The following is a 27,368-nucleotide window of genomic DNA, read 5'->3' as shown; positions in this document are numbered from 1 at the left end:
GATGCGCTTTTTCTTCCTGTACTTTGATGTTGTGGAATACACAGGATGGAAGGGGACCTCACGCTGGGGGCCTATAACATGTCAGGCGTCCTGTGTTGTTACTGGTGATTACTCCCTCCCAGCACTGGAACTAACATCTAGTGCTGGTGTCAACCGAGAATTGTGCCCGATTTTTAAAATTTTAATCAAAGCCCTCTTTTCGTTGACCTCTTGGTGAGTCAGCGCAAAATGTTTTCAGCTTTCTCCTGAGTGTCATTGTGAGTAGCTCATGTGCCCCTTCCAGGCACTTTAACTTGAGTGTGTGCTGAATAAGCTGCACCGTACCATATTGAGCAAGAGCTGTGAAATTCATGACTGCAGGGTAGTTAATATCAATTGGGTTTTAGTGATGCCGTCCCTTCCAGAGATTGGTTGGTGTACAGTGGGTATAAACATTACGCAGCATGCTGTAAACAATGGAACAAAAGCTAAATACTGTGGATTCTGGAAAGCTGAAATAAGAACATACTGCTGGGAATATTCAGCAGGTCAGATAACATCTGTGAAGAGAAACTGAGCTAGTCTTTCAGATCTGTGGTCTTTCATCAGGTTGGGTCTGGGTCAGGCCGGAAGCCGATGTGAACTACAATCCAGGTCCTATTACTACCAGCCTCACTTCCTTGAGACTGAGGTTTTAAATTCATTCATGGGATGTGGGTGTCACCGGCTAGGCCAGCATTTATTGTCCATCCATAGTTGCCCTTCAGAAGATGGTGATGAGCTGCCTTCTTCAGCCGCTGCAGTCCTTGAGGTGTAGGTACATCCAGAGTGCTGTTAGGGAGGGAGTTCCAGGATGTTGCCCCAGTGACAGTGAAGGAACAGTGATATATTTCCACGTCAGGGTGGTGAGTGACTTGGAGGGGAACCTCCAGGTGGTGGGGTTCCCAGGTATCTGCTGCTCTTGTCCTTCTATGGTAGTGATGGTAGTGGTCATGGGTTTGGAAGGTGCTGTCTAAGGAGCTTTGGTGAGTTACTGCAGTGCATCTTATAGATGGTACACACGGCTGCCATGTTCGTTGATGATCGAGGGTTTGAATGTTTGTGGAAGGGGAGCAATCAAACAGTCTGCTTTGTCCTGGATGGTGTCGAGCTGCTTGAGTGTTATTGGAGCTGCACTCATCCAGGCAAGTGGAGAGTATTCCATCACATTCCTGACTTGTGCCTTGATGGTGGAGGATGTTGATTGTGGGGATTCAGCAATGGTAATGTCAAGGGATGATGGTTAGATCCTCTCTTGAAGGAGATGTTCATTGCCTGGCAGTTGTATAGTGCGAATGTAACTTGCCACTTGTCAGCCCAAGCCTGGATGTTGTCCCGGTCTTGCTGCATTTGAACAATGACTGCGGAGTCGCGAATGATGCTGAATATTGTGCAGTCATCTGCAAACATCCCCACTTCTGACCTTATGATGGAAGGGAGGCCATTGATGAAGCAGCTGAAGATGGTTGGGCCTAGGACACTATCCTGAGGATCTCCTGCAGTGAAGTCCTGGAGCTGAGATGATTGACCTACAACGACCACAGCCATCTTCCTTTGTGCCAGGTATGACTCCAACCAGAGGAGGGTTTTCCCCTGATTCCCATTGACTCCAGTTTTGCTCGGGCTCCTTGATGCCACACTTGGTCAAATGCTGTTGTTGATGGCCCGCAGTGTCTCGTGGATGCCCATTCTTGAGTTCTAGATCTGTTCGAAGTCTGTCCCATTTGGCACAGTGGTAGTGCCACACAACACGATGGAGGGTATCCTCAATGTGAAGAAGGGCCTTTCTCTCAACAAGGACTGTGTGCTGGTCACTTCTACCGATACTTGCATCTGCAGCAGGCAGGTTGGTGAGGGAGAGGTCCAGTATGTTTTTCAAACTTGTTAGTCCCCTCACCGCCTGCTGCAGTCCCAATCTAGCAGCTGTGTCCTTTAGGACCCGGCCCGCTTGGACTGTGGTGGTACCGAGCCACTCCTGGTGACGTACATTGAAGTTCCCCAGCCACAGCATATTCTGTACCCTTGCCACCCTCAGTGCTTCCTCCAAGCACTGATTTATCAGCTGACTGGGGACGGTATGTGGTAATCCTTACCCATGTTTGACGAGAGTGGATGTTGAGGCTCCTGGGGTAACCCCCTCTCGACTGTACACCACTCTGCCCCACCGGGTGTCTTTGTAGCGGTTGAATGGTTGAATTCAACTGAGTGGCTTCTGAGGTCATTTCACAGGCAGCTAAGAGTCAAGCACGTTGCTGCGGGTCCGGAGTCACATATAGACTTAAATATTTCACTTGGTCAGGAAGACTGGCAGAATGGCAGGGAAAAGTGTTAGGAAGGGTGCCCAAAGTCTTCCCGCTGCCATATTGCCAGTAGCAGGGAAGTTGACTGATCAATACGTGCTGGGGTGACCAAGTGAAATATTGAAGTGGTCAAATAAGCAGTACATCTGCAGAAAGGCCGTCTGCCGCAAGGTGAGACCGCCCAGTGAAACCTGGGGCCTTCAGTGGGCCCTGGGGTTGTAGATGGTGGTGGTGGGAGTGGGGGGTGGGGAGTGAATTCCATGGCCACAGACCCCCTGACAGCAAGAGCTGCCACTAAACCTATGTCCCCATTGATGTTTTAGGACAGGGGAGGGATGAGGAAGGATTCTAAAACAAGGAGGAAACTTTTAAAATGGCTGTTTTTGCTGGACTGGAAGGCAATGTGGATTAGTGAGCGTAGGGGGCGAGGGTGTGTGTGAATGGGACTAAGTGCGAGTTGGAACATGGGCAGCAACGATTTGGATGGCATCAAGTCGCTGGGATTTGGGATGGTAGGTTTGCAGTGGGACATGATTGCTTGCTGCTCTGGAAAGGAAACCTGGGGCGGAATTCAATGTAAAAATTTCTAAGTTGATTTGTGGTGGGTTTTACAGTGAGTTTCCTGCTGGCTCTGCTGGTGAGTTTCCCACCGCTATCAATTGGCACTTAAGGCCCGATACTCCCAAAAGGGAACAAAGTCCCCGAGCGAGCGCGTTTGGCCGCGTGTTTCCTGGTGCTCGCAGTGCCAAGAAACACATGGCTATTCAACGTGGCTCGTTGAACAGGGGCCCCGTGGCTGAGGTCACACCTAGCCCCGTTTTGTGCAGGGGGGGGGGGCTCTGCTTACCGGAATTCCTCAGTGTAAGGCGTCACAATCTGTGAGGCCCCCCAAACAATCCTCAACCTCCACCCCCACCTCCCAGTCTGAACGCACAATGGGAGGGTCCCCGGCCCGATCGCACACGTGCAGAAAATGCCAGCTTGGCACACTGGCAGTGCACATGCCAGATGGCACTGCCAGGGTGTCCAGGTGGCACCAGCAGTGCCAGGGCACTACCCTGCCCGAAGGGCATGCAGCTGGGGGGCCTCTAATCCCCTGGGAGATCCCCAAAATGTCCTTCTGCCTGGTCCCCATTTGTGGGGATCAGTGCTGAACGGCATTCACCCAATGTCTCTGAGGTAATGGGGATAAATCCCAAATCCTCAGGTACCTTGGGAATCTGAACATTAGAGTAAGGCTTACTGCCTCACTCTAACATTTGGATTTGATTCATTGTCATGTGTACCGAGGTACAGTGAAAAATATTGTTCTGTAGTTACCAGGGCGTGGTTGACAGCCAATCGTAGCAGAGAATTTGCGTGAGGAGATGAACGAGTCCCCCGGCCCTCCTGGCCCACAGGCAGTGCTGTAAAAAGCACATGGCAGCTGGATCTGGTTGCTCCCGTCTGCCTTCAGTTTAAAAAAAATAAATTTAGTGTACCCAATTATTTTTTTTCCAATTAATGGGCAATTTGATGTGGCCCATCCACCAAACCAGCACATCTTTGGGTTGTGGGGGTGAAACCCACGCAGACACGGGGAGAATGTGCAAACTCCACATAGATAGTGACCCAGGGCCGGGATTCGAACCTGGGTCCTCAGCGCCGTAGGCAGCAATGCTAACCACTGTGCCACCGAGCCGCCCTGCATCTCCCTTCGGTTGGCGATTTTCCCGATTCCTCGAAAACCCGGCCGGCCAGTGTTAAATTTAAATGGCTGCACAAGTATCAGTAATGGAGCCTCGTTATTATCTCCACAAGATTCCAAAAGCCACCATGGTTGAACTGAAAGTGGTTGAGATCATAAACACCTCGGTCCTAAACTCTGGAATCCCTTCTCTAAACTTCTCTACTTCTCTCTCTCTCTCTCTCCTCATTTACAACGCTCCATAACAGCTACATCTTTGACCAAGCTTTTGGTAGCCAGCGCTAAAAATTTCTTTGTGTGGCTCAGTGTCAATGTGTGTCTGGTAATGCTCCTGTGAAGCACCTTGCATGGCTTACCGTGTGTAAAGGTGCTATGGGACAAGCAAGCTGTTTTTGGACACCCAGAAGAAACGCTGCACCTTCATTTTTTTTTCATTTTTTAATTTTGTTTTTAAAATTTAGCGTACCCAATTATTTTTTCCAATTAAGGGGCAATTTAGCGTGGCCAATCCACCTACCCTGCACATCTTTTGGGTTGTGGGGGCGAAACCCACGCAGACACGGGGAGAATGTGCAAACTCCACACAGACAGTGACCCAGGGCCGGGATTCGAACCCGGGTCCTCAGCGCCGGAGGCACCAATGCTAACCATGGGGCAGCACGGTGGCACAGTGGTTAGCATTGGTGCCTACGGCCCTGAGGACCCGGGTTCGAATCCCGGCCCTGGGTCACTGTCCGTGTGGAGTTTGCACATTCTCCCCGTGTCTGCGTGGGTTTCACCCCCACAACCCAAAAGATGTGCAGGCTAGGTGGATTGGCCACGCTAAATTGCCCCTTAATTGGAAAAAATAATTGGGTACGCTAAATTTATAAAAAAAACAACAAAAAAACAATGCTAACCACTGTGCCACCGTGCTGCCCGACGCTGCACCTTCATGAGAACTATATGTTCTACTCAAAAAGACGCACGCCTTATACATAGACACGTGCGCCCTCGAGGGACACTGACTGACCTGCTGTGTTTCCCGTATTCCCTGTTTTTGTTCAGGAACGTCAGTGTCTGTAGTATTTTCCTTTTTAATATTAGCACTTGATACACCAAATTTGCTTGCTGTGAGATTCCCAATCTTGCTTCGAGCAAAGTGTGCTAATTAGGTTAAATTTGCACATGCAAATAGTCTGACTCACTGAAAATGCTTTAGATTTGCAGTCTACGGGAATGTACTTTTTATTTAGTCTGGAGCACTGCAAAGTCTTTCCTTCTTCTGTCTTGATATCAGCATGAAACATTTATTCCCAGATTCGGTACAGAGTAAAGCACCCTGTATTCCATCGAATTACCAATCCCAGTTTAGCTATGATGTGGTTTAGTTCCGAAGTATGCTGGAGGGTAGGGTGAGATCTGAGTAATTCATACAGGATTAAACCACTTGACTCAGGCAGAATCATAAAAAACACCAACAACCCACACATTCACTCCCAATTCTCAATCTTTGGGTCATGCAAGTTCCATCTACTCACTTTGTCCCATCTGTTTCTAAACTCTATCCCTTTCAAGTTTCCTGCTTCACCTCTCTATCTCTCTGTCTATTTCTCTCTGTTCCCGTTTGTCCCTCTCTCCTTTCCTTCTCCGTCTTTCTCTCTCTTCTCTCCCTGTCTTCTCACTCTTTTCTCTGTCGCTGTTCCTGTCTCTGTCTCTATTTGTCTCTCTCTCTTATTCTATCGCTGTCTTGCTATCTTTTTCACTCTGTCCCTGTCTGTGTATTTGTCTGCCTGTGTCCCCAACTCCAGGATCTCTTGATCTATGTCGCTCTCGTTGTGTGTCGCTCTCGTTGTGTGCCGCTCTCGTTGTGTGCTCTCGTTGTGTGCTCTCGTTGTGTGCTCTCGATGTGTGTCGCTCTCGCTGTGTGTCTCTCGCTGTGCGTCTCTCGCTATGTGTCGCTCTCGCTGTGTGTCTCTCGCTGTGCGTCTCTTGTTTCGTGTCTCTCTCGTGTGTCTCTCTCGTTGTGTGTCTCTCGTCGTGTATCTCTCTCGTCGTGCGTCTCTCTCATTGTCTGTATCTCTCTCGTGTGTCTCTCTCGTCGTGTGTCTCTCTCTCATCGTGTGTCTCTCTCGTCGTGTGTCTCTCTCTCGTTGTGTGTCTTTCGTCGTGTGTCTCTCTCTCATTGTCTATCTCTCTCATCGTATGTCTCTCGTCGTGTGTCTCTCTCTCGTCGCGTGACTCTCATTGTGTGTCTCTCTCGTCGTGTGTCTCTCTCTCGTCGTGTGTCTCTCTCTCGTTGTCTGTCTCTCTCGTCGTATGTCTCTCTCGTTGTCCGTCCCTCTCGTTGTGTGTCTCTCTCTCGTGTGTCTCTCTCGTCGTGTGTCTCTCTCTCGTCGTGTGACTCTCTCATTGTGTGTCTCTCTCGTGTGCCTCTCTCGTGTGTCTCTCTCGTGTCTTTCTCTCTTTGTGTGTCTCTCTTGTCGTGTGCCTCTCTCTCGTGTGTCTCTCTCGCTGTGTGTCTCTCGTTGTGTGTCTCTCGTTGTGTGTCTCTCGTTGTGTGTCTCTCTCATGTGTCTCGCTCGTGTGCCTCTCTCGTGTGTCTCTCTCGTGTGTCTCTCTCATGTGTCTCTCTCGTGTATCTCTCTCGTGTGTCTCTCTCGCTGTGTGTCTCTCTCGCTATGTGTCTCTCTCGTTGTATGTCTCTCTCGTGTCTCTCTCTCGTGTCTCTCTCTCGTGTGTCTCTCTCATGTGTCTCTCTCGTTGTGTGTCGCTCTCGCTGTGTGTCTCTCTCTCTCATGTGTCTCTCTCTCGTGTGTCCCTTGTATATCTCACATTGTGTGTCTCTTGTGTGTCTCTCTCTCGTGTGTCCCTCTCGTCGTGTGTCTCTCTCGTCGTGTGTCGCTCTCGCTGAGTGTCTCTCGCTGTGCGTCTCTCTTGTTTCGTGTCTCTCTCGTGTCTCTCTCTCGTTGTCTGTATCTCTCTCGTTGTGTGTCTCTCTCGTCGTGTGTCTCTCTCTCATCGTGTGTCTCTCTCTCGTCGTGTGTCTCTCTCTCGTCATGTGTCTCTCTCTCGTCATGTGTCTCTCTCTCGTCGTGTGACTCTCATGTGTCTCTCTCTCGTTGTGTGTCTCTCGTGTGTCTCTCTCTCGTTGTCTGTCTCTCTCGTCGTATGTCTCTCTCGTTGTCCGTCCCTCTCGTTGTGTGTCTCTCTCTCGTGTGTCTCTCTCGTCGTGTGTCTCTCTCTCGTCGTGTGACTCTCTCATTGTGTGTCTCTCTCGTTGTGTGCCTCTCTCGTGTGTCTCTCTCGTGTCTTTCTCTCGTTGTGTGTCTCTCTTGTTGTGTGCCTCACTCTCGTGTGTCTCTCTCGTGTGTCTCTCTCGCTGTGTGTCTCTCGTTGTGTGTCTCTCGTTGTGTGTCTCTCTCGTGTGTCTCTCTCGTGTGTCTCTCTCGTGTATCTCTCTCGTGTGTCTCTCTCGCTGTATGTCTCTCTCGTGTGTCTCTCTCGTGTCTCTCTCTCGCTGTGCGTCTCTCTCGCTGTGTGTCTCTCTCGCTGTGTGTCTCTCTCTTGTGTGTCTCTCTCTCGCTGTGTGTCTCTCTCGCTGTGTGTCTCTCTCTTGTGTGTCTCTCTCTCGCTGTGTGTCTCTCTCGTTGTGTCTCTCTCTCGCTGTGTGTCTCTCTCGCTGTGTGTCTCTCTCGCTGTGTGTCTCTCTCGCTGTGTGTCTCTCTCTTGTGTGTCTCTCTCGTTGTGTCTCTCTCTCGCTGTGTGTTTCTATCGCTGTGTGTCGCTCTCGCTGTGTGTCTCTCTCGCTGTGTGTCTCTCTCTTGTGTGTCTCTCTCGTTGTGTCTCTCTCTCGCTGTGTGTCTCTATCGCTGTGTGTCGCTCTCGCTGTGTGTCGCTCCCGCTGTGTGTCTCTCTCGCTGTGTGTCTCTCTCTTGTGTGTCTCTCTCGTTGTGTCTCTCTCTCGCTGTGTGTTTCTATCGCTGTGTGTCTCTATCGCTGTGTGTCTCTCTCGCTGTGTGTCTCTCTCGCTGTGTGTCTCTCTCTTGTGTGTCTCTCTCGTTGTGTCTCTCTCTTGCTGTGTGTCTCTATCGCTGTGTGTCGCTCTCGCTGTGTGTCGCTCCCGCTGTGTATCTCACAATGTGTGTCTCTCACGTTGTGTGTCTCTCACGTTGTGTGTCTCTCTTGTCGTGTGTCTCTCTCTTGTCGTGTGTCTCTTTTGTCGTGTGTCTCCCTCTTCGTGTATCTCACTCGTGTGTTTCTCTTGTCGTGTGTCCCTCTCGTGTGTCCCTCTCGTCATGTGTCTCTCTTGTCATGTATCTTTCTCATTGTGTGTCCCTCTTGTTGTCCGTCCCTCTTGTTGTCCGTCTCTCTCGTCGTGTGTCCCTCTCGTCGTGTGTCCCTCTCGTCGTGTGTCCCTCTCGTCGTGTGTCGCTCTCGTCGTGTGTCCCTCTCGTCGTGTGTCCCTCGCGTCGTGTGTCTCTCTCGTCGTCTGTCTCTCTCGTTGTCTGTCTCTCTCGTTGTCTGTCTCTCTCGTTGTCTGTCTCTCACATGTGTCTCTATCGTGTGTGTCTCTTTTGTTGTGTGTCTCTCTCGTTGTCTGTCTCTCACATGTGTCTCTATCATGTGTCTCTCTCTCGTGTGTCTCTCTCTCGTGTGCCTCTCTCGTCGTATGCCACTCTCGTCATGTGTCTCTCTTGTCGTGTGTCTCTCTTGTCGTGTGTCTCTCTTGTCGTGTGTCTCTCTTATCGTGTGTCTCCCTCGTCGTGTGTCTCTCTCGTGTGTCCCTCTCGTCGTGTGTCCCTCTCGTCGTGTGTCCCTCTCGTCGTGTGTCCCTCTCGTCGTATGACCCTCTCGTCGTGTGTCCCTCTCGTCGTGTGTCTCTCTCGTTGTGATTCTCTCTCGTTGTCAGTCTCTCTCTTTGTTTGTCGCCCTCGTTTAGCGTCGCCCTCGTTTAGCGTCGCCCTCGTTCTGCGTCTCCCTCGTTCCATGTCTCTCTCGTTCCGTGTCGCCCTTGTTCCGTGTCGCCCTTGTTCCGCGTCGCCCTCTTTCCGTGCCTCTCTTGTTCTGTGTCTCTTGTTCTGTGCCCCTCTCTTGTTCTCTGCCCTCTCTTGTTCTCCGTGCTCTCTTGGTCTCCGCGCTCTCTTGTTCTCCGTGCTCTCTTGTTCTCCGCCCTCTCTTGTTCTCCACCCTCCTGTTCTGTGTGCTTTCCTGTTCTGTGCGCTCTCCTGTTCAGTGCGCTCTCCTGTTCAGTTCGCTCTCCTGTTCAGTGCCCTCTCCTGTTCTGTGTCCTCTCTTGTTCTGGGCCCTCTATTGTTCTGCCCCCTCTCTTGTTCTGGCCCCTCTCTTGTTCTTCGCCCTCTCTTGTTCTGCCCCCCTCTTGTTCTGCGCCCTCTCGGTAGCATGGTGGTTAGCATCAATGCTTCACAGCTCCAGGGTCCCAGGTTCGATTCCCGGCTGGGTCACTGTCTGTGTGGAGTCTGCACGTCCTCCCCGTGTGTGCGTGGGTTTCCTCCGGGTGCTCCGGTTTCCTCCCACAGTCCAAAGATGTGCGGGTTAGGTGGATTGGCCATGCTAAATTGCCCGTAGTGTAAGGTTAATGGGGGGATTGTTGGGTTACGGGTATGTGGGTTTAAGTAGGGTGATCATTGCTCGGCACAACATCGAGGGCCGAAGGGCCTGTTCTGTGCTGTACTGTTCTATGTTCTATGTTCTTGTTCAGTGGCCTCTCTTTCTCTCTCGTAATCTGCCTCTCTCATTTTCTATATGTCTCATGTTGTCTCTGTTGTCCTCTATCTGTCTTGGTCTCCCTGCGTCATTAATTCTCGTTTTCTCCATTTCCCTGTCTCCTCCTTGTTCTGTGCGTCTTCCTGTGTTTCTATACCTATCTGCCTGTCTCTTTATTGCCAACACACTCTCTCTCTCTCACACTCCGCACTCTGTCTCCATAATTGAAAGCAAAATACTGCAGATGCTGGAAATCTGGATTAAAGACAGAAAGTGCTGGAAAACCCCATCAGGTGTGTGAGGAGAGTTCATGTTTAGACTCTTCTTGGGAATTGTCTCCTTGCCCTGCCACTGCTTCTGGTTTAGCACAGGGCTAAATAGCTGGCTTTTAAAGCAGACCAAGGCAGGCCAGCAGTGGGGGTTCAATTCCCGTACCAGCCTCCCCCAACAGGCGCCGGAATGTGGCGACTAGGGGCTTTTCACAGTAACTTCATTGAAGCCTACTTGTGACAATAAGTGATTTAAATTTTTTTTTTCATTCTCCACTTCTCTTTGCACTCTTCCTTCCGTTTCTAACACGTCCTCTCCTGTTTCTGTCTGCTACCAACGCCTGAAACAGGCGACAGGCTTTGGGATTCAGTTGCTCATCCCCTCCAGTCAGGACCTGCCTGAGGAATCCATGATATTCAATGTGTAGTTTCAACAAATGCCAATTGATCTGTGTGTGTCCCCCTCCCCCCCTCCAGCAGTCTGTGATGATCTTTCCCTCTGGGTGGTCCCTTGTGAATCTTTCTCTTGATTTTCTCCTTATTGATTGCTCTCTGTCTCCTACTATAACACTGAGTGGCTGAGGTCTGGAATCTTTCCCACCTAGGAGACGGCAAATGCTTCAGTGTCACTGAGTCCTGGATTCCCCATATTTGCCCCATGACCTCTGACCTTCCAGGGCACAAGTGAGCAGTGGACATTCCTAATCCTTTGGGTCAGTTGTAATGTAGCGTACCATATGAAGATAGAACATAGAACAGCACAGAACAGGCCCTTCGGCCCTCGATGTTGTGCCGAGCAATGATCACCCCACTTAAACCCACGTAACCCGTATACCCGTAACCCAACAATCCCCCCATTAACCTTACACTACGGGCAATTTTAGCATGGCCAATCCACCTAACCCGCACGTCTTTGGACTGTACCATTTGTTCCTGCTGTGGAAGTTTACCAGGCTGGTTCCTGGGATGGTGGGACTGTCATATGAGGAGAGACTAAGTCGTTAGGATTATATTCATTGGGGTTTGGAAGAGTTAGACGGGATCTTATAGAAACTTACAAAATTCTAACTGGATTAGTAGATTCAGAAACAATGGTCTGGATTCTTCACAGCCCCGCGCCGAAATCGCGTTTGGGGCGGGGGGGGGGGGGGGGGGGGGGGGGGCGGAGAATCCATTTTCACGCCGAAATCGGGCCTGGCGCTGGTCCGGCAATTCTCCGGGACCCGAGAATCAGCGTTTTTGCGAATTACTCCACGCGGCTGGGGGACCGCTCCCAGCCGGCCTGCTGGGAGGCGGGGGGATCGGGCACTGGGGAGGGGGTGGGGTGGGTGAGGGGAGCGCCTTATGGGCGCCTTATGGGCAGCCAGGGCACAGATCAGGTCGACCTGAATCAAGGGCGTGCGGCCGATTGGGGGGGGGCCTTCATTTCGGAGCTGCCTCCGGGTTCCGAGTCCGCCACAGCGCTCAGCGTGGCCACTGCAGGCTGCTGCTGTGCGCATGCGCGGACTCGAAACCAGAAGTGCGGGGCCCGTATCCGCAGCTGAAGTTGCATAAATTGCTCCGGGTCCCTGCTAGCTCCCTGAAGGTGAGTGAATTGCTTTACTTTTTTTTAGGGAACTCCGGAGTGCAACGCCAGTGTTTTTACACCAGCGTGGGAACATGGCCCATTTTGGGTGAATCCAGCTCACTATTCCCGATGGTGGGGGAGTCCAGAATTAGGGGGTCATAGTTTGAGGATGAGGGATAAACCTTTTAGGACTGAGGGGAGGAGAAATTTCTTCACACAGAGAGAGTAATGAATCTGTGGAACTCACGATCACAGAAAATAGTTGAAGCCAAAACTTTGTGTAATTTGTTTTTTTTGTGTTTTTTTTAAGTTTAGAGTACTCAATTCATTTTTATTTCTGATTAAGGGTAATTTAGCGTGGCCAATGCACCTACCCTGCACATAATAATAATCTTTATTGTTACAAGTAGGCTTACATTAACACTGCAATGAAGTTACTGTGAAAAGCCCCTAGTCGCCACATTCCGGCACTTGTTCGGGTAGAGAGGGAGGATTCAGAATGTCCAAATCACCGAACAGCACTTTCGGGGCTTGTGAGAGGAAATCCACGCAGACACGGGGAGAACGTGCAGACTCCGCACAGACAGCGACCCAAGCCAGGAATCGAACCTGGGACCCTGGAGCTGTGAAGCAACTGTGCTAACCATCGCGTTGGTGTTTCCACATATTTATGATAATTTTCTCGGTTTATGGCTGTCACAGATCTAAAAGAAGGATCATTTCCCCTGTTAACCATTTTCGTCCCAGTACTCAAATAACAAGACTCAAAGGGGAGGCGGTGGCGTAGTGGTAATGGCGTTGGACTAGTAATTCAGAGATCCAGGGTAATGATGCGGGGATCCGAGTTCAAATCCCACCACGGCAGATGGTGGAATTTAAAGCAGATACAATATCTGGAATTACAAGTCTAATGATTACCATTGTCATAAAAAAAAATCCCATCTGGTTCACTGATGTCCTTTAGGGAAGGAAATCTGCTATTCTTACCTGGTCTGGCCTAGATGTGACTCTTAAATGGCCGAGCAAGCCACTACAAAAACACAGAATAGGTGGATCATCCAGCATCGATCCAGGCCACTAAAACAACAATAGCAAATCCTCCTAACTAACATCTGGGGGCTTGTGCCAAAGTTAGGAGAGCTGTCTCACAGACTAGTCAAACAACAGCCTGACATAGTCATACTCACAGAACAATACCTTACAGACAATTTCCCAGACACCACGATCACCATTCACCACTCACCAGTCAGGGAGGGAGTTGTCCTCAACATCGACTCTGGACCCGATGAAGTCTCACGGCTTCAGGTTAAATATGTGTAAGGAAACCTCCTGCTGTTGCGTCCACCATCAGCTGAACAGTACCCCTCCATGTTGAACATCACTTGGAGGAAGCCACGAGTGTGGCAAGGGCACACAATATACTCTGGGTGGGGGACTTCACTGTCCATCACCATGAGTGGCTCAATAGTACCACACAGACAGAGCTGGCCAGGTCCCAAAGGACATAGCTGCTAGACTGGGATTGCAGCAGGCGGTGAGGGAAGCAACTGAGGGAAAAACATACCTGACCTCATCCTCACCAATCTGCCTGCTGCAGATACATCTGTCCAGGACAGTATCGGTAGTAGTGACCACCGCACAATCCTTGTGGAGACAAAATCCCTTCTTCACAGTGAGGATACCCTCCATCATGTGTGGCACTACCACCATGCTAAATGGGATAGATATTGGGTTGTAGGGGTGAGACCCATGCAGACCCCAGGGCCAGGAACAAACCCGGATCCTCAGCATCATGAGGCAGCAGTGCTAACCACTGCGCCACTGTACCACCCACGTTGTGTAATTTCAAGACGGAATTTGATAGCTCTTGGGACTAAAGGGATATGAGTCAGGATTGGGTCAGGATATTGAACTTGATGATCAGCCATGAGCACAATAAATGGTGGAGCAGGCTCGAAGGGCCGAATGGCCTCCTCCTTCTGTTTTCTATTTTTCTTAAGATGGTAAGCTATTCACTCCTTGATTATCAAGTTCTCTCTCTCCATCTGCCTCTCGCTGTGATTCTCCTCATTAAACTTCCTCTTTGCCCTTCATTTTGATATCACAGTTAATCTTTCTCTGTGAGGCGTGCTTTATCTCCTGCCTTATCTTCCCGCTGGATGTTCTTTCCCTTCTTTCTTGCTCTGCCTACTAATCATGTGCCAGTCCCAGTGGTTCATGGATAACTGCAATCCATACTCTAAGCCCCCTCAGGACTCCTGCTTTCTCTCCTCGCTACATTGAACATGTGTATATCTGTAGGAGCTGCTTTGTCAGTCGGACTTTTGAATCTTGGAAATGCCAAATTTCTGAGAGAGCTTGCCTCGAATGCATTCTGCAACTGAAAAGAATGGAATAAAGCTGCCTCGGTATGTGAGTCTCGTGATTATGTTGCTGGACCAGTAATCGAGAGGGCTGGGTTAACAATCCGACCATGGCACAGTCGCGCGATTCAAACCCAACCGGCAGACATAGTTCACGCTGGGCGGGCCTTAATTGGCCATCCAGAAAAATATGCAGCTGGAAGTGGATGTAAAACCCGCTCCTGGCCAAGTTCACTCTGTTAATGGAATATTTTTCTGGATGGCCAATTAAGGCCCGCCCAGCGTGAACCATGTCTGCCGGTTGGGTTTGAATCGCGCGGGGGGGTGGGAACGTGTTGAGCGCTGGGTCCAATGTGGACCCAGCGGGGGAGGGGGGGGGGGGTTTAAAAATGGAAGAGACTGCTTCCTAAAGCCTGTCGTGAGTTGTCTAAGCTGAGGAGCTGCCTAGAAGGATACCAATAACTATCCTGTTCTACAGTCATGGTCTCAGACCCTGGTGCTCGTGGACAGTGAGAGGGCAAGATGGGTGGGCACTCTGCCTCCCGCTTTTCCAATGAGTGCCTTGGAGTCCTGGCAGAGATGGTCCGTGTCAGGCGGCACATTCTTATGCCCACCCCCAGAAAAGCGGCGTAATCTAGGAGTATGCCACGCTGATTATCCACAGCCTCAGGCTATTGTGCTCACACCATCCGGGAACCTCGAGTGGTGGCTGCGGACTCAGTCCGGGGCCACCACAGTCGGGGAAGGCCGATCCGCGGGCAGGGGGGTTACATTCAGGGCTGGGGGCACTGTGGGCGGGCGGTTCGGGCAAGCGAGCAGCCGAAGGGGGGCACTACTTTCGCGGTCCGGGTCTGCGGGCTTAGTCCGCCATGGAGCATGTATGCGCGGCCATGGAATTGGAAGTGCTCAGGGCTGTGTCGGCAGCCCGCTGCCCCCAGCAAAACAGGGAATCGGTGGCCGTTTTGCACCAGTTTTCCTGGCGTAAAGGACCATCGATTTCACGCCCGAGTGCGGACTTAGTCTCCAAAACGGAGAATCCAGCTCCTTGTGTCCTCTGTAAATACAATGGCCAGGTCCAGGGATTTGGTACCTTGTAAATGAAGGGTACTACTGAACTGACTGACTTATGGAATTGGTCACTTAAGGGGGTAGTAGTATATTTTTAAAATACTTCCTGTGGACCGGTGTCATCCTGTGTTTATTCTTCCTCTTTGAGCTTCCCCATGTAGTGTGAGAGCCTGGTTTCTGACTGGAGGGGGATAGCCGATGGAAGTCCATGTTAAAGTGGGCAGTGCATGGTCTGTGGAAGGAGTGAGTTTTACTAATGGGCAAATGGCTCATATCTCATTGCACAGTGAGTTCATGGTGCATTTAAGAGGGCCTAGAGAAATCCTGATGAAGTGCCTCTTGCTCAGCGTCGTGTGATTGCTGCACTTTATCCTGATGTGTAGCAAAGAGTGCGAGCAGAGTGAATGGTGTTTGCTATGTTTTTTGCAAAACTATACTTTATTCGTAAAATATCTGAAAGAACATTATAAACATTTCAAAATGGCTATCAAACAAATTCCAATAACATTCAGGTTCGCTTCATACATCATGTTGCACTCTGAGGTGCTTCAATACAGTCACAAGTACTTTCCAGACATTTCAAAATGGTTTATACAAATGGTGGAATGGTATTAAGTTGTTGACAGGGAGCATGTTGCACCCTGAGGTGCTTCAATACAATTATGCACTGTGTAATATTCCGTGTATACAGTCAATGTGAGTCATACAGCCCGGGAGGGGGGGGGGGTTCTATACAATCCCCCTCCCCTCAGGTCACTATAGCTGAAAGGCTTTAGACAGCGACCTGCCCCCATTGTGCCTCCACGGCAGCTGCCCCAAGCTTTAGTGTCCCTCAGCCTGTGTCCCACAGGAGTCCTGGGTTTTGGAATGTCTGCAGCGTCAGTCAGGGATAACTCTTTGCACTGAAGACCAGCAAGTTTCAGGCAGACCAAAGAACATCTTTTATCGAACCGATGATCCTCCAGCAGCAGCTGATGTTTGTCTCGGTGTGTGTCCCTGGGAACAGCCCATACAGCACAGGGTCCTGCGTCACGGAGCTGCTCAGGATGAACCCCGACCAAAACCACCTCATCTCTCTCCAGACCTTCTTTACGAAGACATATTCCACAAGGAGGTGGACAACGGTCTCTTCCCCACCACAGTCACATCGAGGGCAATGTACGGATGGGGTGAGATTCCGGGTGTGTAGGAAGGATCTGACGGTGAGGGCCTTTCTCACACTGGGGACATGCTAACAGAAATAACTAACAGTTCTACTCCTTAGCAGGCCAACTTGTCAGTCGTCCTGGGTGAGAGCTATTCTTATTACCATCAGTATATTGTTACCATGGTGATGTGATACCTGTGAACAAGGCACACCAATCTAACGTTTTCCCAAAAAGAAATGTGCTGTTCTCGTAGCCTGTCTCAGGGTGGTTTGTGAGTTTTCGCTTGTTGTATTTGGTAACGGTAGCACAGTGGTTAGCAATGTTGCTTCACAGCTCCCAGGTTCGATTCCCGGCTTGGGGCACTGTCTGTGCGGAGTCTGCGTGGGTTTCCTCCGGGTGCTCCGGTTTCATCCCACAAGTCCAGAAAGACGTGCTGTTAGGTAATTTGGACATTCTGAATTCTCCCTCTGTGCACCCGAACAGGCGACTAGGAGCTTTTCACAGTAACTTCATTGCAGTGTTAATGTAAGCCGACTTGTGACACTAATAAAGATTATTAAAAAATTAACTGGCTGATTGGAATTAAGGGGCAACGCAGCATGGCCAATCCACCTCCCCTGCACATCTTTTGGGTTGTGAGGGTGAGACCCACGCAGACATGGGGAGAATGTGCAAACTCCACACGGACAGTGACCTGCATTACCACCTTCTTAATTTTAAAATCAAGGTGTTTGGAAACTGGGAATCATCAGGGGTCAACAAGCATAGGGGTGATGTGTGAATGGGCATGAGTTAGGACATATCAGAGAGTGGGAGATGGGAGACCGGTCAGGAAGCTGCTGACGTGAACCTTGTAGCCAATGTAGTTATACAGCAATTTCTTTTATTTTCCTCGTTGATCATTTGTCCAACAAAAAGGTGGGGCGGCCCATGTGGCTCCCCACACGCAGTGCGACAAGCCAGCAGTTATCTGCTGGGCTGATTATGGGATGCCCATGTCCTTTTGATCCTGGGTGGGTTTTGCAATTCTCACTAACCTGTATCTATCTCTGTGCAGGTGGTTCTGGAGAGGGTACTGGGCATCACAGTCTCTGGAAGCAGTGGGCTTGCGTGCGACCCAAAGACAGGACTCGTAGCCTATCCGTCGGGGTGAGTAGATGTTCACGTGGAGATTGACTCAGAATTCTGTTACCTGTAAACTACTTGATTGTCCAGCCTGGCATCCATTCTATTTTTGAACCAGTAATTCTTTCAGAGAATTGTCAACTTAATTTCCCTTGTTCACTACGTTTAGTGCAAATGCTTGTACCTAAGCAATCAAACACATGAGAGATTGGGAAGCTAAGTGTTGGATTTGATAGTGACCTGAAGATCCATGCATTAACATATTAATATGAATGCAGTGATCGATGCGGTTTAGCAGCTGAACACCGCAGTTAGAAGTGAGTGGAAGAACGTTATTGAGTAGTTTCCCCTGTATGTGATCCACCCCACCTATCCCGCAGGTAGCAAAGAGGTTTTGGTCAATGCTTGGTTGCCTGTTTACTTTCCTGGCCAAAGAGCAATGCGAGGAGGCGAAAGGAGATCTGAAAACTTTGGCCATTTCTATGCTGAAGGTTTGTGCCGAAAGTAGAGAAGTGATTTGTTCACTGCTCCATACCCCCAGGAACTGAAGGTCAATGGAGGCGGTTTCAAAGATTCTGGAAAGCCCAAGGCTCGATGCATTCCAATCCATGACTGTTGCAAAACAATTATTTCCACGATTCTGTTGCCACAACTTAAATCTCAAAATGATTTGTATATAAAATGTATCCATGTTGTTCAGAGATGTAAGCAATTGGAACAAATAGGTGTTTCTAATGCATACCCACATAGATACTTATAGGAGCTGAAGAAGGTGCCTTCGATTTTGCCAAAATTAAGCTGAAGGGTCTGATAGTTAACTGAGGTCTCACTGTTTAACTGTATGGTATGGCTGTTTATTCAGCAAGGAAAGAGTTATTTGATGTGTAATTATACACTGTTCCTGTTTAGTTGCAAGGAATGTGTAAATATAATCAATTCTATCCCTTCACATAGATAGTTGCTACAGATTGAATTGTTCAGAGTGTGTTTGTTTCTGTGTGTGGGTGCCCATGTTTATGTGTATCTGTGTTTGCTTGTGATCTGTGTGCATGTGCTGTATGTGTGCCCTGTGTCCTGGCCCCCTCACGTGTGTGTGTGTCCGGGTGTGTTGCTATGTGTCTGTGTATGTATGAATCTTTTGTGTGTGTGGTCATGTACATGTGTATGTTTGTCCCTGTTTGTGTGCGTGCCCACATGTGCATGTCCACATGTGCATGCCCATGTATGTGCATCCACGTGTGCACGTCCACGTGTGTGCGTCCACGTGTGTGTGTCGCCGTGTGTTTTTCCACGTGTATGTATGCCTCTGTGTGTGTGTGTCTGTGTGTCTATTTGTGTGTCCTGTGTGTTTAATTGAGTAATTGAGATAATATGCTCACCTCTCAATGCTCTGCAGAATTTAGTTTGTTTCTCTGAGATACTGGTTGCCTGCACTCCATACAGTCTTTCTGCGTATATGGCTGGAATTTCAATTGCCAATCGAGGTGGGAATGGAGGGGGGTGTGATTTGGAAATTAGATTTCACCACCTCTGGGACAGGTTGCTATTTGACAAAGGAGGAGGTAAGGGAAACCCTGCGTGCTGCCAATTAATGGCCCCCTTAGGTTTTTTGAGTAGCTTGTTATTAGGCCAGTCCAGACAAAATAGTGTTCCTGGTTTATTTCTGGTCCAAACCATCCAATTTGGTGGTTTTGTCCATGTACAGCTGTCAGGGTCATTTGAGGGCAAAATAAAGATGTTTCCCTTGGTGTTCATTTGTGACATTTTGAAAGCTCAACAAACATTGGGTCAAGTGTTCTGCCTCAACTTGACATCCATGGCCACGTTGCGCCTGCTGGCCCTCGAGGATTTGCCTCTTCTCTGCAAGGCAGCGGCAGTCTGTAACATGGCTGTTGTCTGCTTTTGTCGCTAGTGCCAAGCAGACAGCTCCCCTCTCCTGGAGTCACTTGGTGCTTCTAATTGGGTGCCGGGTTTGCCTCCTCCCCAATCAGCCCATTTACATTTAAAAGTAATGTTGTGAGAGGGACTGAGTTCATCGTGGGGTGAGAATCTGGATTCATCCAAGAGACTGCTTTCTGACCCAGCTTTGATAATCCAGCCCTGTGTGTTCGCCTTCCAAGAGCCGGTGCAGACTCGATGGGCCGAATGGCCTCCTTCTGCACTGTAAATTCTATGAAATCTATCTCTCTCTTTTTTCCCTATTTGACTCGATCAATCTATAGCCGATTGTGGGAGCGGGTTTACAATTTTCTGCCCAGGCGTTTAGCTGGCAAGGATCAGAGAACAACCGGTGGAGTTAGTGCTTCTGCTACTGCAAGATGGGTATAAAATATTGATTGCGCTCACCCAGCCCAGTGCACAGTTGCACACATGCGCATGTGGAAACAAGCCCATTATTTATTTATATCGATGTGAGCAGTGGAGAGTCATGCAATATGGGCGGCACAGTGGTTAGCACTGTTGCGTCACAGCTCCAAGGTCCAAGGTTTGATTCCCGGATTGGGCCCCTGTCTGGGCAGAGTCTGCACTTTCTCCCCGTGGCTGCATGGGTTTCCTAGGGGTGCTCCAGTTCCACCCACAGTCCAAAGATGTGCGGGGTAGGTGGATTGGCCATGCTAAATGCCCTTAGTGTCCAAAAAAGTTTAGGTGGGGTTACTGGGTTATGGGGATAGGGTGGAGGTGTGAGCTTAAGTAGGGTGCTCTTTCGCAGGGCCTGTGCAGGCTCAATGGGCCGAATGGCCTCCTTCTGCACTGTAAATTCTATGTTTCTATGAATATCCGGACTTCCATAAAACTGAAGCCAGTTGTTGAGAATTACAGGGGAGCAGGCCTTCATACTGAAGCCAGTTGTGGAGAGTTACAGGGGAGCAGGCCTTCATACTGAAGCCAGTTGTGGAGAGTTACAGGGGAGCAGGCCTTCATACTGAAGCCAGTTGTGGAGAGTTACAGGGGAGCAGGCCTTCATACTGAAGCCAGTTGTGGAGAGTTACAGGGGAGCAGGCCTTCATACTGAAGCCAGTTGTTGAGAGTTACAGGGGAGCAGGCCTTCATACCTAAGCCAGTTGTTGAGAGTTACAGGGGGGCAGGCCTTCATACTGAAGCCAGTTGTTGAGAGTTACAGGGGAGCAGGCCTTCATACTGAAACCAGTTGTGGAGAGTTACAGGGGAGCAGGCCTTCATACTGAAGCCAGTTGTGGAGAGTTACAGGGGAGCAGGCCTTCATACTGAAGCCAGTTGTGGAGAGTTACAGGGGAGCAGGCCTTCATACTGAAGCCAGTTGTGGAGAGTTACAGGGGGGCAGGCCTTCATACTGAAGCCAGTTGTGGAGAGTTACAGGGGGGCAGGCCTTCATACTGAAGCCAGTTGTGGAGAGTTACAGGGGAGCAGGCCTTCATACTGAAGCCAGTTGTGGAGAGTTACAGGGGAGCAGGCCTTCATACTGAAGCCAGTTGTTGAGAGTTACAGGGGAGCAGGCCTTCATACTGAAGCCAGTTGTGGAGAGTTACAGGGGGGCAGGCCTTCATACTGAAGCCAGTTGTGGAGAGTTACAGGGGGGCAGGCCTTCATACTGAAGCCAGTTGTTGAGAGTTACAGGGGAGCAGGCCTTCATACTGAAGCCAGTTGTTGAGAGTTACAGGGGAGCAGGCCTTCATACTGAAGCCAGTTGTGGAGAGTTACAGGGGAGCAGGCCTTCATACTGAAGCCAGTTGTGGAGAGTTACAGGGGAGCAGGCCTTCATACTGAAGCCAGTTGTGGAGAGTTACAGGGGAGCAGGCCTTCATACTGAAGCCAGTTGTGGAGAGTTACAGGGGAGCAGGCCTTCATACTGAAGCCAGTTGTTGAGAGTTACAGGGGAGCAGGCCTTCATACCTAAGCCAGTTGTTGAGAGTTACAGGGGGGCAGGCCTTCATACTGAAGCCAGTTGTTGAGAGTTACAGGGGAGCAGGCCTTCATACTGAAACCAGTTGTGGAGAGTTACAAGGGAGCAGGCCTTCATACTGAAGCCAGTTGTGGAGAGTTACAGGGGAGCAGGCCTTCATACTGAAGCCAGTTGTGGAGAGTTACAGGGGGGCAGGCCTTCATACTGAAGCCAGTTGTGGAGAGTTACAGGGGGGCAGGCCTTCATACTGAAGCCAGTTGTGGAGAGTTACAGGGGGGCAGGCCTTCATACTGAAGCCAGTTGTGGAGAGTTACAGGGGAGCAGGCCTTCATACTGAAGCCAGTTGTGGAGAGTTACAGGGGAGCAGGCCTTCATACTGAAGCCAGTTGTTGAGAGTTACAGGGGAGCAGGCCTTCATACTGAAGCCAGTTGTGGAGAGTTACAGGGGGGCAGGCCTTCATACTGAAGCCAGTTGTGGAGAGTTACAGGGGAGCAGGCCTTCATACTGAAGCCAGTTGTTGAGAGTTACAGGGGAGCAGGCCTTCATACTGAAGCCAGTTGTTGAGAGTTACAGGGGAGCAGGCCTTCATACTGAAGCCAGTTGTTGAGAGTTACAGGGGAGCAGGCCTTCATACTGAAGCCAGTTGTGGAGAGTTACAGGGGAGCAGGCCTTCATACTGAAGCCAGTTGTGGAGAGTTACAGGGGGGCAGGCCTTCATACTGAAGCCAGTTGTGGAGAGTTACAGGGGAGCAGGCCTTCATACTGAAGTCTTCCAATTTTCTTTTTTCCTCTTATATGAGTCATTGAATTCCTACAGTGCAGAAGGAGGCCATTTGGCCCATTGAGTCTGCACCGACCTCTGGAAGAGCACCCACTCTCCACCCCATCCCGTAACTCCACCTCACCTGCACATGTTTGGACACTAAGGGGCAATTTATCATGGCCAATCCACCTAACCTGCACATCTTTGGACTGTGGGAGGAAACCGGAGCACCCGGAGGAAACCCACACAGACACGGAGAGAACGTGCAAATTCCACACAGACAGTGACCCAAGGCTGGAATTGAACCCAGGTCCCTGACGCTGTTAGGCAATCGTGCTAACCACTGTGTCAGTATGCCACCTGCTGACAATCTTTTTTTTTAAATTTAGAGTACCCAGTTCTTTTTTTTTCCAATTAAGGGGCAATTTCACTGGGGGACTCCTGGAATCTGGCACATCATAATTGAAGGTTCTTTTATTTTTCTGCCTCCGTAGATAATTTAGTCAGTGCCCTATTGGGCCCCCCTCCACCAACCCTCTGACTCCCTCCCTCCCCACCACCCTCCTTTCCCCTCTCTCCTTCCTTTCCCTTCTGTTGGTACAGAGGCGAGGGTATCTGCTGTCGCCAGCGCAAAGTTTAGTGCTTGTACCATTTGTTTTTTGTAGAAACATGTTGTGAACTGTTTTAATAATCAGAGTATCCATCCCCCCTCCCTGTATGTTGGTAGTGAGGGGAGGGTACCCTGTTTCTCCAAAACAAATTAAGTGTTTGTACCGGTTGGCCTTGTATACCAGCAGGGGCTGGTTTAGCTCACTGGGCTAAATCGCTGGCTTTTAAAGCAGACCAAGCAGGCCAGCAGCACATTCCCGTACCAGCCTCCCCGGACAGGCGCCGGAATGTGGCGACTAGGGGCTTTTCACAGTAACTTCATTGAAGCCTACTCGTGACAATAAGCAATTTTCATTTCATTTCATATATATTTTTTACTGTTTTAATAAAAAGATATGGCCAGTTCATCTAAGCTGCACACCTTTGGGTTGTGGGGGTGAAACCCACGCAGACACTGGGAGAATGTGCAAACTCCACACGGTCAGTGACCAGGGGCCGGGATCGAACCCGGGTCCTCAGGGCCGTAGGCGGCAGTGTTTTTTAAAATAAATTTAGTGTACCCAATTCATTTTTTCCAATTAAGGGGCAATTTAGCGTGGTCAATCCACCTATCCTACACATCTTTGGGTTGTGGGGGCGAAACCCACACAAACACGGGGAGAATGTGCAAACTCCACATGGACAGTGACCCAGAGCCGGGATCGAACCTGGGACCTTGGCGCCGTGGGGCAGCAGGGCTAACCCACTGCGCCACCGTGCTGCCCCCTAGGCGGCAGTGTTAACCACTGCATACCCTCTGACAACCATGACGGGTTGGGAAACACACTTGGTCTCACAGGTTGATAATTTGAAAATGCTGACTTTTATTCCGAGGATGTTTCAGAACATGGATCGGTCTTGAGAAGCCCCTAACTTTGTGATGTCATGATCAATAAAATCAAAGACATGATTGCCTGCAAAATGGCTGCCACGGGCATGTAGCTGGGATGTGGAATGATTGTATTTATGGGTAAGATGGAATGACTGACTTCCTGCCTAAAGAAAATGAGCAAGGAACATCAAAAAATGTTATTGAGCATCTGTCAGAAGACATTGGTCCAGTTTTGAGCATAAATACCGAGGTAAGCCCCCTAGCGGGAAGGTTTAAGCGCATCTTTCCACACCCTGAGTGCACTGGCTCAGGTACAGGTAGGGGTAAAAGTGCCTGGAGAACAGATATGTCCTCACATATCCAAATTCCCTGTTGCACACCCAATGATTTTTTGCAATAATTTGCCTATACTATCGCGAATGATGACACCACTGAGGACTTGCTCAGCTGGCGTTTTTTTCAAATCTGCGGCCCCACGTCAACAGAAAAGAAACCGATTTTCAAGGGAGGAGGTGAAGCTTCCCACTTCCCTGTGTTCCCCCTTCTCGGGAACATGCGGCGTATACATCACTCTACTGCAGTGTCAGCTGCCACTCCCCGAGGTCTCCGATCTGCCTTCACTGTGCCAACTTTTGCCCTGTTGCGGTGTTCAGAGTGCTGGCCCTGTTAATTGGACTAGGTGCATCAGGCGCCTCGCCCACCATCCATGATTGGGCAGAGGGCCAGGAAGTAGCCAATTGGGCTGTGGCAGTTCGGCCAGTTGTGGGCCAGCAGGTCTCAGGGTCCTCATTTAGTTCTGAATTTGACGTACCAAAGCCTTGTGCTATAATCCAGTGTGTAGCTTCTACCCAAACCCAAGAGGGAGGATTAAACTGGAGGAAGTGTCGCTCTCATCCCTGTCTCATCCCCCCCCCCCCCAAACTCCTTCCTCTTTGCCAGGAGCCCCGAGTCTGGGTACCCTGCATACTTCCCAACCACTTCCAAAATCTCTTCAACCAACCGTTGGCATCCTCTCTCTCCTTTTTTGCCGGGTCTGGTAGCCAATAGTCATTCCTGTCTTGGGAAGAACCTCTCCCTCTACACCTCTGCTGGAGTTACCCCATCAATGGGTATAAAGTGCCCAAACCAACACCTTCAAGCCAGAGTTGCCCTGTGTGTGACCACTCACTCACTCCATGGCTGCGACCAGAAGTCAAGAGAAAGTTTTTTTTTAATAAAGATTTTATTGAGGTATTTGTGGTATAGTAACAACAACAAAATAAACAATATACATGAAACTAGAAAAATAGTGCAAAAACCGTTTACCTCTCGTACAGATCCCACCTTTATTAAACCCCCCACCCCCCGGTCTGCTGACGATTAATTTTCCGCAAAGAAATTGACAAAAGGTTGCCACCTCCGGGTGAACCCTAGCAGTGACCCTCTCAAGGCAAACTTGATTTTCTCCAAACAGAGAAAGCTAGCCATGTCCGATAGCCAGGTCTCCGACTTCGGGGGCTTTGAGTCCCTCCAAGCTAATAGTATCCGTCTCCAGGCTACCAGGGAAGCAAAGGCCAGCATGTCTGCCTCTTTCTCCTCCTGGATTCCCGGGTCTTCTGACACCCCAAAAATCACCACCTCTGGACTCAGCGCCACCCTTGTTTTTAACACCGTGGACATGACATCTACAAACCCCTGCCAAAGTCCCCTAAGCTTCGGACATGCCCAGAACATGTGGACGTGGTTCGCTGGTCCTCCCGCAAATTTTGCGCTCCAGTCCTCCATCCCAAAGAATCTGCTCATCCCGGCCACTGTCATGTGAGCCCGGTGAACAACCTTAAATTGTATCAGGCTGAGCCTGGCACATACTGCAGACGTGTTGACCCTACTCAAAGCATCCGCCCAGAGACCATCCTCAATCCCCCCTCCCAGCTCCTCCTCCCACTTGCGCTTCAGCTCCTCGGTCTGTGTCTCCTCTGACCCCATAAGCTCCTTATAAATGTCCGAGACGCTCCCTTCTCCTACCCACCCTCTGGAAGCTACCCTATCCTGAATCCCCCTTAGCGGTAGGAGCGGGAAGGTTGACACCTGTTTACGAAGGAAGTCCCGCACCGCAAGTTACCTGAGTTGGATTGGATTGGATTGGATTGGATTGGATTTGTTTATTGTCACGTGTTCCGAGGTACAATGAAAAGTATTTTTCTGCAAGCAGCTCAACAGATCATTCAGTACATGGAAGAAAAGGGAATTAAACAAAATTCAAGAAAATACATAATAGGGCAACACAATATATACAATGTAACTACATAAGCATTGGCATCGGTTGAAGCATACAGGGTGTAGTGTTAATAAAGTCAGTCAATAAGAGGGTCATTTAGGAGTCTGGTGACAGTGGGGAAGAAGCTGTTTTTGAGTCTGTTCGTGCGTGTTCTCAGACTTCTGTATCTCCTGCCCGATGGAATAAGTTGGAAGAGTGAGTAAGCCGGGTGGGAGGGGTCTTTGCTTATGCTGCCCGCTTTCCCCCGGCAGCAGGAGGTGTAGATGGAGTCAATGGATGGGAGGCAGGTTCGTGTGATGGACTGGGCGGTATTCACAACTCTCTGAAGTTCCTTGCGGTCCTGGGCCGAGCAGTTGCCATACCAGGCTGTGATGCAGCCCGATAGGACGCTTTCTATAGTGCATCTGTAAAAGTTGGTAAGGGTTAATGTGGACAAGCTGAATTTCCTTAGTTTCCTGAGGAAGTATAGGTGCTGTTGTGCTTTCTTGGTGATAGCGTCGACGTGAGTGGACCAGGACAGATTTTTGGTGATGTGCACCCCTAGGAATTTGAAACTGCTAACCATCTCCACCTCGGCTCCGTTGATGCAGACAGGGGTGTGTACAGACAGTACTTTGCTTCCTGAAGTCGATGACCAGCTCTTTAGTTTTGCTGGCATTGAGGGAGAGATTGTTGTCGTTACACCACTCCACCAGGTTCTCTATCTCCCTCCTGTATTCTGACTCGTCGTTATTCGAGATCCGGCCCACTATGATCGTATCGTCAGCAAACCTGTCGATGGAGTTGGAACCAAGTTTTGCCACGCAGTCATGTGTGTACAGGGGTAGAGTAGGGGGCTAAATATGCAGCCTTGCGGGGCACCGGTATTGAGGACTATTGTGGAGGAGGTGTTGGTGTTCATTCTTACTGATTGTGGTCTGTTGGTCAGAAAATCGAGGATCCAGTTGCAGAGTGGGGAGCCAAGTCCTAGGTTTTGGAGTTTTGATATAAGCATGGCTGGGATTATGGTGTTGAAGGCGGAGCTGTAGTCAATAAATAGGAGTCTGATGTTGAAGTCCTTGTTTTCGAGATGCTCTAGGGATGAGTGTAGGGCCAAGGAAATGGCGTCTGATGTGGACCGGTTGTGACGGTATGCGAATTGAAGTGGGTCAATTTGTTTCCCCTCACCAACCCAAACTTTTCCTCCAATGCCCTCATACTCGGAAAGCTCCCCTCTATGAACATATCCCCCATCCTTTCGATCCCCGCTCTCCGCTATAACTGGAACCCCCAATTCCATACTCCCCGGGGCAAACCGGTGATTATCACAGATTGGGGCCCAGACCGATGCTCCCACAGCTCCCACATGCCACCTCCACTGGCCCCAAACTCTCAGGGCCGCCACCACCATGGGGCTGGTGGAGTACCGTGCCGGCGGGAACGGCAGAGGTGCAGTTACCAACGCCCCCAAACTGGTGCCCTTACATGAAGCCGCCTCCATACGCACCTGTGCCGACCCCTCCCCCACCACCCACTTCCTGATTATGGCTATATTTGCCGCCCAGTAATAGTTGCTAAAATTTGGCAGTGCCAGCCCGCCCTCTCCCCGACTCCGCTCAAGCATTACCTTCCTTACCCGCGGGATCTTGCCCGCCCAGACGAAGCCTGTGATCACTCTGTTGACCCGTTTAAAAAAGGACCGAGGAATGAAGATGGGGGCGACACTCGAATACAAACAGGCATCTCGGGAGGACCGT

At 50.0% G+C, this 27,368-nt stretch overlaps 1 protein-coding gene across 1 annotated transcript in view; it reads left to right on the top strand.

Annotated features, from left to right (window-relative positions):
• mapkbp1 (mitogen-activated protein kinase binding protein 1) overlaps nt 1–27,368 on the top strand; it is a 339,461-nt gene that overhangs the window by 18,599 nt on the left and 293,494 nt on the right. Inside the window, 1 exon segment of the mRNA XM_038783933.1 lies at nt 17,184–17,275. Within this exon segment, the coding sequence (XP_038639861.1) occupies nt 17,184–17,275 (92 nt within the window).

The sequence above is a fragment of the Scyliorhinus canicula genome, chromosome 2 (genome assembly GCF_902713615.1).
Source record: "Scyliorhinus canicula chromosome 2, sScyCan1.1, whole genome shotgun sequence".
Taxonomy (NCBI): domain Eukaryota; kingdom Metazoa; phylum Chordata; class Chondrichthyes; order Carcharhiniformes; family Scyliorhinidae; genus Scyliorhinus; species Scyliorhinus canicula.
This window is presented reverse-complemented; position numbering and strand designations above follow the sequence as displayed.